Source organism: Epinephelus fuscoguttatus, linkage group LG8, assembly GCF_011397635.1.
Source record: "Epinephelus fuscoguttatus linkage group LG8, E.fuscoguttatus.final_Chr_v1".
Classification (NCBI taxonomy): Eukaryota; Metazoa; Chordata; class Actinopteri; order Perciformes; family Serranidae; genus Epinephelus; species Epinephelus fuscoguttatus.
This window is the reverse complement of record NC_064759.1, coordinates 16399639-16410427: the sequence shown is the minus strand read 5'-3', so window position 1 is coordinate 16410427 and position 10789 is coordinate 16399639. Positions and strand designations below refer to the sequence as shown.

The 10789-nt window shown below is 42.2% G+C and overlaps 1 protein-coding gene across 1 annotated transcript in view; it reads right to left on the bottom strand.

The window, feature by feature from the left end:
• vars1 (valyl-tRNA synthetase 1) overlaps positions 1–10069 on the bottom strand; it is a 17213-nt gene extending 7144 nt beyond the window's left edge. The window contains exons 1-21 of the mRNA XM_049583571.1: positions 9972–10069; positions 9077–9429; positions 8841–8984; positions 8490–8697; positions 8289–8404; positions 8090–8165; positions 7784–7884; positions 6334–6461; positions 6008–6172; positions 5825–5906; positions 5623–5742; positions 4345–4453; positions 4069–4248; positions 3779–3903; positions 3532–3635; positions 3262–3420; positions 1902–1992; positions 1664–1769; positions 1436–1506; positions 384–509; positions 176–280 (exon numbers count right to left, since the gene is read on the bottom strand). Coding sequence (XP_049439528.1) covers positions 176–280; positions 384–509; positions 1436–1506; positions 1664–1769; positions 1902–1992; positions 3262–3420; positions 3532–3635; positions 3779–3903; positions 4069–4248; positions 4345–4453; positions 5623–5742; positions 5825–5906; positions 6008–6172; positions 6334–6461; positions 7784–7884; positions 8090–8165; positions 8289–8404; positions 8490–8697; positions 8841–8984; positions 9077–9427 — 2667 coding nt within the window. The 5' untranslated portion in view covers positions 9428–9429; positions 9972–10069. The remainder of the gene's footprint in view (positions 1–175; positions 281–383; positions 510–1435; positions 1507–1663; positions 1770–1901; positions 1993–3261; positions 3421–3531; positions 3636–3778; positions 3904–4068; positions 4249–4344; positions 4454–5622; positions 5743–5824; positions 5907–6007; positions 6173–6333; positions 6462–7783; positions 7885–8089; positions 8166–8288; positions 8405–8489; positions 8698–8840; positions 8985–9076; positions 9430–9971) is intronic.
• Between the last annotated feature and the right edge of the window lie 720 nt (positions 10070–10789).

The window sequence follows — 10789 nt, the reverse complement described above, 5'->3', positions numbered from 1 at the left end:
AATAAAAGCTTGTTGGAAGCAGAAAAGGGTGCTTAATAAAGCTTACATAAGAATATAGGCCTCAGGGGAGCAATGAGCGCGTGGTGACCATGTAAAAGACGACCCAAATGGGAGCGAGGAAAGACGATATGTATGCACGAATCTGAACATGCATCAAAGCGTGATTAGGCTTTACCTCTAGGGAGATCCCTGTAATGACGTCCAGAGGGTCAATGACGTTGCCCAGAGATTTGCTCATCTTCCTTCCGTGGGCGTCCCTCACCACTGCGTGCAGATAAACCTGTAGGAAAGCATTATCATTACTTAGTCCTGTCTTTCTAATAACACTAACATCACATCCTGTTGTGTAATGTTCCAGTGTTGGCAGTTTTGATTTGTCTCACCTCTTTGAAGGGCAGCTTGCCGGTCAGTTTGAGACCCATCATCACCATACGAGCAACCCAGAAGAACAGGATGTCATGGCCTGTCTCCAGCAGGGTGCCAGGGTAGAACACATTCAGGTCTTGCGTCTAAAGGAAGACCACAATTAGCAATTGTTATGATGGAAAAACATTAGCACACTGAGGCAACAAATGTTTTAAAAGTCATGTCTTATACAGATCACTGTAAAACAGATGTGAACCAGATTAATATATTAGTGTTCAAAGCATATTCAGTTTATAGACTTTTCTGTATCATATATTTTGCAGTTTTAGAACAGTATTTTACTAGGGCTAGGTATCAGTATTCAATGCCATTAAGGTTTCAACCAAAATAAGCCGGCAAGTGGTATCAAAACATCTTCAAACGATACCTGCACTTGATCCTCCTTGCACTGCAGGTCTGTTTCCCCACCATCCCCACTGCCCACCAGATAAGCATACTTTCTGTTGCTGTGTCTCCAAAGCCACTTTAATCGGCGACTGGTCCGTTAAAGGTCTGCTCAGTTAACAGGTGCTAATGCAGCAGAGGCCAACATCCAACACAGAACTGTTAAACAGTCCCAACAAACTCACATTGACACCATAACTGCTGGACTCTGTTATTAAACCCATTAACAAGCATTAGGTAATGTTCACCACAGGATGCTAACAGTTAGCCCTGTCACTGTGTGCATGTGCAGGTGGACTCTCACACTCCCGCAGCAGCAACAACAACCCATACAGTCTGTGCCGCGGTGAAGTCAAGAGCTACGTATTTGACAGCGCTGGCAGTTCAGCTTGTCGAGATGCCGCCAAAACGTTCAAAAATATGGCTATGCTACATGCCACTCCATTCACACTATGGGTATCTAAATGAAGCACTCTGTCGGTATCGGTGTCAATTTAAGGGTACTGGTATTGATTCATTGTTTTAAACGATCTCTAGTTTCTACTGCAGAAGATATCCTCTCTATCTACTGCACAAAAAGCACCATGTGTGTGTGTAGAAAAGGTGGTTGACCTCAGTCTTTTACCTCATTAGGCCATCCGAAAATGGAGAAGGGGAAAATGCCAGATGAGAACCAAGTGTCCAGAACATCCTCATCTGAAACACAGGAACAAAACTTATCTCGTCTGTATGAATATGGAGCAGACTTAATTACATTAGGTAAATCTGTGTAGTAGCAAAACACGGACTGATTAGATAACCTTTACAATAATTGTGGTAATGAGGCCCTAAATTAAAAAGCCTTCAATCTTACCCTGTCTCAAGGTAATTTTGTCAGCAGACACATTAAAGCGCTTTGCTGCCCTCTCTCTGGCCTCTTCTTCTGACCTCCCACTCACCCAGTAATGACCATCCATGTCCTGCAGGGAATAAAAAACAGGGTGGATAAATAAAAGCAGCAGGCAAAGAAATGTGGAATAACAACACAAATAGCTTTTATCTGTCATCTGAAAGCCTCCAGACCTTGACAACAGTGACAGACATCATCCTACCTCTCCTGGTTTCACGGAGGGATCGTTGACAGTGACGAAGTAAGCAGGAATACGGTGACCCCACCACAGCTGCCGAGAGATGCACCAGTCCCTGACAGGAAGATGGATGGATTAAATCTGAAACATGACTCACAACATGCTTGATTGTGCAAAACAATCTATCTCTAGAGCTGAAAAAAAATATTTGATTAATTAATTCATTATCTGACCAACAAATAACTGAATTGCAACTATTTTGACAATTTACTATTTATTATTATCATTTTTCTAGTAAAACTGTCATTTTCTGGTTATAGCTTCTCAATTGTGATTTGCTGTTTTTCTCTGTCTTGTATGGTGGTGAATGAATATTTTAGAGTTTTTGATTGATGGTCCAACAAAACAAGCAGCCTGAAGAAACTAGACTAGAATATCTGACAGATCATCAAGAAAGTATTATCTGATACTGAAAATAATCATTTGTTGCAGCCCTATTATTGTAAGATTAGTTACAACAGGGTTCCTTTAGCATAGGGCTTTCGACTTTTTTAGATGCCACACGGACTGAAATTTAAAACCAATTTTACCATAACCAAAATGGAAGCGAGAGAAAAAGACAGACCAAAAGTTTATTGTAACATAAAGCATGACTTTTTGGGGAAATACCTGACATTTGTTGGCAGGCTGTCTTGGCAATTTTGTGTTTCTCACTCTGCAAGTTCTCACACTGTGCCAAGTTTGGAATAACTTTTTGCATAAAATACACTGAGCCTCGTATGCGTTGCCTGATACAAGTTTCAGCAATGCTGCAAAATCTTGTTAAATGGCAAATTTTCATTAAATTTGGACTTCTCCATGGTAGTAGAGCTAGCAGACAGTGGGCCCTCTGCTCTGAGCATACTAGCCAGAAACAAAATGAGTGTTGTTTCTGCTATTCCTTATCTGCATGACTTTAATGTGAGAGGCATTCGGTTAATTAATTTTTAAAAATAGATGACACCAATTATTTTGAGACTTTACAATGCAACATCAGAGACAAAAAGATTGCTAAGATTCAGCTTCCCATGTCTGAGCATTTTTAAGAATTAAAATACTTATTTAAGACATTTTAATGCCAGTTAAGGCCTTACTTTTATATTAATGAATTCAATCTCTTTTAAGACTTTTTAAGGACTTTTTAAGCATTAAATTTTAAATACTTAATGGGCAGGATTTCAGTGTAAAGGCCAAAAGTGCATATACTGTATTGTTCAAAATCAAAGCAGTCACTGTGATGACACTCTGTCGTATATGAAATTGGCCATAAAAAGGGCTGTAACTGCTCAGATCTATTTTTAAGTATAAACTAGGAGACATATATTTAAAATAAAGGAATAATTACCTGATGTTGTCCATCCAGTTGAACCACGTCTTGAGGTGGTGATCGGGGATAATTTTGAGCCGTCCCTCTCTGACAGCATCTGCGGCCTGCTTGCCCATATCCGTGCAGTTCACATACCACTGCGGCTTCATCAGCGGCTCCACAATGTCCTTGGAACGACTGATAGGGCAGATTTACAATGGGGCTTAAAGGATGATCCTGAATGGGAAGAAAAGATCTAAAACAAGAATAACCTGTGTTCTACTTATGCACACATGAACCTCACTTTACCTGCAGACCGGGACGACCATAGGGTTGTCTTTGATCTCTTTAAACTGGCCTCTGTCCTTGAGAGCCTGCAGCACTGTCTTCCTGGCCTCAAAACGCTTCATGCCCTGGGGGAGAGACAGAATAGTTAAAAATGAAAAGTTAAGACATAAAACTGCCAAACCCAGCAAAGTATGAAGGAGCCTGACTTTTAGTGTCACAGTGGAAATGCACACACTGCAGGGGGAAGGACGATAATGAGACACTATACCAGGAAGGGAGGGGGCACGTTAATGAGCAGGCCGTTCTCGTCCATGATGTTGATGAAGGCCAGATTGTGTCTCACTCCAACCTCGTAGTCATTATGGTCATGGGCTGGGGTGATTTTGACAGCACCTGAACAGAAAATGGTGAGGAGGGACAGGAGAAGCAGAGAGGAGGAAAAAAAAGAGTACAGCCATAATAAGGAAAGTGGCCAGGCTTAATGACTTGTTATGATTACATATTCTCAGCACACTGCAGACCCACAGGCAGATTGTCTCTCTCTGTAACTATGCATACCTGTTCCAAAGCTCATGTCCACAAAGTCATCAAAGACAACCGGCATCTTGCGGTCACAGAACGGGTGCAGCACCGTTTTCCCCTTCAGATGCTGATATCTGGGGTCAGCAGGGTGGACAGCTACAGCAGTGTCTCCCAGCATGGTCTCAATACGAGTTGTTGCCACAATCACTTCCTCGTCTATGCAACAGAAAGAAAATGTGAATACGGTGGTACAGAAGTGGCACAAGCGGCCTTTGTTCAACAAAATATCTTGATATCTATAAGCTGAGGTACCTGTTCCCTCCACCTTGTAGGCAAAAGACACCAACACTCCAAACTCCACTTTGTCTTTGTAACCAGGCACAGGCAACAGAGTCCTGCCAGTGAGCTCCTTCTTATCCACCTGCAAACCAACCAGAAGATTTAATCAAGACAGCACAGCGTGGCCAGCAGTAGCAAAACAGTTTGGATGTGTCGCCATCACAGCCTAATTACAGGGTTAAAAAGTAGGGCTGAGTACTGTTTGAAAACATTTGATATCTGCTGCTGAATACTAATACTACACTTTTTCGGTACTTTCATTTTTTCTCTCTACAACAAACAATTATTTCTGGGCATTTTGCCTTCAATTAGTAATACACAATAGAGAGCCAGACAGGAAATAGTGACAGAGAGAGGGAAGGATGACATGCGACAAATGTTCCCAGCTGGACTCAAACCAAATACGCTGCAGCTCACGTTGTGCGCATCTTGGCTCTTAAGCCACTGTGATGCCCCAGCATCTAATTTCTTAAGTGACAAACTTCTCCAATGCATCAAGAGTCTAATTTTGTCTTGTCACGCACAAAACAAACAGAACACAGGCTCTCACAGATAAATAGTCCTTTTATTTATTGTGGGCAAAAACAGCAGATGGCTGATGAAGCCACCATCGGCATCTGTTTGTTTTAGTCCTTGCCACAACCGTGCACCCGCAACAGTGTTCAAGATTTAGAGCTGTGTGCGCTGCTATTTCAAACAGCCACACAAAACAAGTGCCTAGATCAAAAACAGTATACAATCAACAAAAAGTCTGTTTAAATCTGGAAATATTTGATCAAAGAATCTAAACAAAGACAACACTCAGAGCTTCACAGTTTACAATAGTTGTTGTAAGTACTCTTAAAGTTGTGGTGTTTAATACCCAGCCCTAGTAATGAGAGGGGAATGTTTCTAAATTTATAGATATACTTTCAGTTAAGTTTTTTTTTATTTTAGTTTTATCTCAACCAATGCAGAGTTTAAAACCCTAAAATTAAAAAGAAAGGGACAGATCCAGTCGACCAACCCCACTTTATAATTTTACTGGAAATGGTCCAGATTTTTTATGACTCTAATAAGATGCATTCTTTATCATTTCAAGAAGCTCTATACAATTTTCAGAACATTGATACAGCAACAAAGCCCTATTTGCTGTGTAAACATATAGTGGTGTAATGGTGCTCCAAGCAAACAATAAAATTACAGTCTATGTTGACAGCCATGTGCAGACAAAAATAGATATGCTAAGAATATCATGACCAAAATACTTGCCTCTATGTCAGAGATGGCGGAGTTTAGTGAGCAGGACCAGTTGACCAGCCTCTTGCTCCTGTAGATCACTCCCTCATCATGCATGCGGATAAAGGACTCTTGGACTGCATAGGAAAGTTTCTGAATAGAGAAATGGGTATAGACATGAGAATGAGAAATTCAAATTCTATTCAAATTAGCTGAGGGATTTCTGACAACTCACATCGTCCATAGTGAAGCAGGCTCGGTCCCAGTCCAGAGAGGAGCCCAGCCTCCTCAGCTGGTGGTAGATACGGTCTCCCTTCCTAAAAAGACAAAGGGGCTAAGTTATTACTGCTTTTATTCCAGTACTTATCCCAGTTCAAATCTCTCACATCTCCTCTTTTCTGCCTCTTCCTTCACTCACTCGTTTTTCCATTTCCAGACCTCCTCGATAAACTTTTCCCTGCCCAGATCGTGGCGGCTCATGCCCCTCTCTCTCTTCAGCTTTTTTTCCACCACCACCTGGGTGGCGATACCAGCATGATCACAGCCCGGGTTCCACAAGGTGGTTTCACCTCGCATCCTGTGCCTGGACAAAAACAGGAAAGCGCACCAATTCAGTCACATAGCTTCCAGATCACAATACAGTGAACTTTAAATGAACAGACAAAAATTCACAAGATGCAACAAAAGTCTCACTGAAAAAAAGACATTGAATTTCAGGCTGTTGAACAGTCCAATTGTATTTACCATCTGGTCAGCGTATCCTGAATGGCGTTGGTGAGGGCGTGGCCCAGGTGAAGTGATCCAGTCACATTAGGTGGAGGGATGCACATCATGAAGATGCCACGAGGGTTTGGGTCACTAATACTCTTCCTCTGCAGAATGTAATGAGGGAGGCAGACATGTTAATGTAGACAGAAACCTAACTATAAAAAAAGGAATCTCTATCAGCCTTGAAGAGTGTGTGTGTGTGTGTGTGTGTGTGTGTGTGTGTGTGTCCTTCGCATATCTCAAGAACCGTTCATCCAATCTACTTCATACTTGGCAGATCTGGGGACCCAAGAACGTGCAATATCAAATTTGGTGCAATTTGGATGGGACACATTCAATAACAATAAATACCCAATCTCTTCTTCACTTCCCTGGAGTCACTGAGCACAAGTGGATAGCCCATAGTAACAGCACCACTCTGCCATTGCAACACAAATTGTTTAAGTGTGCCACACTAAATTATAACAAGTATAACATTACCACCAGGAAAACCTCAGCTACCCTCCGCTAAGTGTATTTCACCTGTGTTTTTGACCACAAATAGCCACAACTTGCGTGTATTTTTCAGGGTCAAACGCCGTGTTGATTTACTTTACACCCTTTCTCCAACCGGGAATGTTTGTTCAGTCAGGAGCACTTTAGTCAAAGAAAACTTTATTTCCATTTGCAGTATTATATTTGGCGGTATGGCTCTATTCTGGGGCCTCTCTACCTTTCCTAAGCCTATGCAGAATGCCTCCTCCACGCACCTACGTGGAAAGCCTCAGGCGGGGAGAGAGAGCACACCTCTCAGCCCTCGCACACGCTTACGTAGAAAGCCTGAGGCAGTGAGATCACACCTCTATGCCCCTGCACGCGCCTACATGGAAAGCCTAAGGCAGGGAGAGCAGCAGCAAAGACCCCCCGGGAACAGAACAGAGCAGCATCAATGACAAACAGAAATGACAATGATAAGTCAGGCACAGCATGAAAAGAAGGAGCTGGGGTGGAGGCAGGTTGCAAAGCGGCTTGCAGAGGAGGCAGTACAATAGGCAGGCCAGAGCAGTTTGAATAGGGCGCCCTGAATGAGAGTCTTTAATTGGTTGCATATAAGGAATCATGTGATCTATCAGCTGACTCCCTTCCATCAATCAGCTGCTCCATCAGTTGATTGGGCCATTTGAGATCAGCTGATGTAGCTGGGATGTGAGCTGAGCTTGACATTGTGTCCTGCCTGAACTACGATATACTCAATTTTGGCAGTGGTGGAACAAGAACTCAAAACTTTTGTTTGTTGTTCTCAAGAAAGCTGCAAGCAGCATTACAACAGCCAAAGCAATCTGCCATGTTCCAAACAAGCACGTTTTGAATGGGCAGTGCACTAGTGATGAATAAAAAATATATTTTCTGTCGTGTGAATATAGTGCCAGGGAAAGGACTTCCTTACCCCATACTCGGGCTTGAAGAATCCTTGCTTCTCCCACCATGGATACCAGGCAGCCTCCACATACTGAGGACTGTAGGAGTCAGGAAGTGGACTAACAACATCTGACACCAGGAGAGAAAGAGTTGACATATTGACATATAGAGGTGAAGCTAGTTATGATAAATATGATAAAACTATTCATATTATGGTGGGAATGCACCGACATCACTTTATCACATAATACAATCCCCATCACCTGCTAGTGATGACACAAGCATACCATCTGTTACATGACAGAAAACACTTCCACCCATGCTGATCACTCACCTTTTTTCTCCCCAGGGGTAGTGGGGACGGTGTATGCGATCACTCCCAACTCCTTCTTCTCCGGTTTGGCCTTTTTCTAAAAGATAAGAGTGATGTTTAACCTATGCAAAAAGCCTACACTGTTGACCAGTTTTATGTCTTTCAAAGCTGCATCAAAGTCTTACAAAAAGTTCTGTTTCTAGAAGTTAAGTATTCATACCTCTGTCTGTGGCTGACTCTTCTTCTTCGCCTCCATCTCCTTCTTCTGCTGGAACTTTTCAAGCTTTTCTCTCTTCTTTGCTTCCTTCTTCAGCTGAGCTTCTGTCTTTGGTGGGCCTGAAGGAGGAAACATAATGAAAATCAGACTACTGTATACACACAAAAATAAATATTCATAAACTGTGGCACAGGACTTCCTAACCATTAGCTGTGGCATCGGCAGAATCAACAGCAGGACCACCATTAGCAGCTTTATCATTTGCAGCAGCATTTGTCTTCGGTGTAACTGGCACCATCTTCTCACAAAGAGGGATCTGCCCTAACACCTTCAGGAACTGTGGCTGGTTTGTGCAGGTCATGAACCATCTCGTAACATTGGTCAGGACCTTCCTGTCTGATGGCTCCAACACCTAAAAACAAAAAATAGAATCAGATTATACTTGACTGATAGATAGATACATTATTGCACAGTCAAAGGCAGCTAACATGGCTAAGATTTCTCCGTACTTAACGGTTAAGAGCTAAGAGACATTGTGTTGCATCACATACGTACATATTTGAAAGGCAGAAGAACAGCTGCAGCCACAGCCATATCAGCCAGGGTGATGCTCTCCCCCACCAAGAAGGTTCTTGGTTCCAGTGTCTTATCAAGAACCTTTAGAACACGCATCAACTCCGCACGGGAACTTTGCTGGAGCTGCGAACACACAACAAGTCATTTGAGAATAAAACCTCAAAAGAATAAATCACACACATGTCCATGTGATAGTATTAGGATACTCTTCTCACCTTCTTATCCACTCCCATCATCCCCATCAGTGGGAAGACCACAGCACAGGACACCGGGGTGAGTTCATTGTCTGCAAAGCTGAGCCACTGCCACACCTGGCTCTGCTGCTTTGTATCTACACCTGCCTTCTTCCCCTGATTAGCCAGGTACCAGGACACAGCACTGGCCCCACTCAAGACGTCATCTTCCCCAGCGCCCAGCACCAGGGTTGGTCTGGAGCGGGCATTCAGGGATGCAGGAGGGTCCTCTGTGAGGGTCCGCGGGCGGGAGGACGGACAAAACTCTGCAGCTATGAGAGCCAGAAGGCTCCTGAAGTCATCAGGATGAGGAGACACGTACAGAGTGGCCATCTCTTTTCAAGACACAAAAATTATATACAGTGTGAACTGGTTTTTAATTGTGTACATTTTCTTTTTCAGTAATCTGCCAAAACAAGCGTGCATGCTGTAAAACACATTCTCCCTCTGCCTGACACGGTGGAGTGCGTCTGTTTGCCTGTCACACCAGTTAAACGGGGTTACATCTACAATTATGTTCAATTAGACTTTCGAGATTTGTGAACAAACCGGTTTAAACGCATCAAAGCAAACATCATTTGTGCCTCATACTTGCATACATTAAAAGAGTCAGACGATGGCTGTGGTAGCTGGTTAGCTTTCTGTTTCTCTTTCTGCAAAGCTCCTCTCTACCACCTGTCACAGGCTGACGAAAAGTAACACCAAGCAGGCTAGTTAGCTTTAGCTAATCACACAAACTCCTACTCGAGTTTTTTAAGTGCGCGCGGAGCTTTGCGCGTGTTTACGTGCGAAGCGGTTATTTTGAACTCGTTTTAAAGTTAGTGCTGAATACACCCGTAGTTTGATAATGACAATTAGTGCCAGAAGTTACACATACCTTTGAATGGAACAGAGAGAGACGTCAGCTTAACTCAGCGCACACAACACAGCCACATGAGACTTCCCTGCCGACTGATGCAACGAGTCAGCAACGAGTTCCGGGTTTGATACGCTGCTTCCGCTACAAACCGGAAGTTTATAAAATGTTTTACAACAGCAGCAATAACAACAACAACCAGTAGTGAAAATAAGCATAAAATAACTTAAACATAAATAAAATACACTATGTATTTACACATTACACATAAATAAGAACGGTTAAATATCATCATCGAAATATTTTCAAAGTAAAAGAACTCATTATGCAGAATGAATCTTGTCAGAGTTTTACATTATAACATAATTTCATTCTTTGACTATTGCAACTATTGTATTTTTATATAATCAGCCTTTAAATGGCTTGTGTAAAGGCAGCCCATTTTAAATAGGCTACATTATATAGTGTTTGTTAGTCTCGTCGGTAGTAATGTAACATACCATCAAAACCAATTATATGTTGTGCGTGTAAAATCTCAATCTGTGAGGTGATTTAGTAAAGTTAAAAGTATGATATTTCACCCTGAAAAGTAAAAATATTGAAAGTAGTCGGAAAAGAGGTAAAAAGTATCAGAAAATGGAAATACCCAAATAAAGTAGAAGTACCTCAAAAATAAACTTCAGTGCAGTATTTAAGTACGTATACTTCGCAGTTTTCTACCAATGATAGAAAAAATGCAAATGTGAGAACTACCCTGCATTCACACTGTTTTACTATAGTAAACAACCCAAGTAAGAGCATTAAAAGTAAAAGTACTAACTATGCAGAATGGAGTCTTA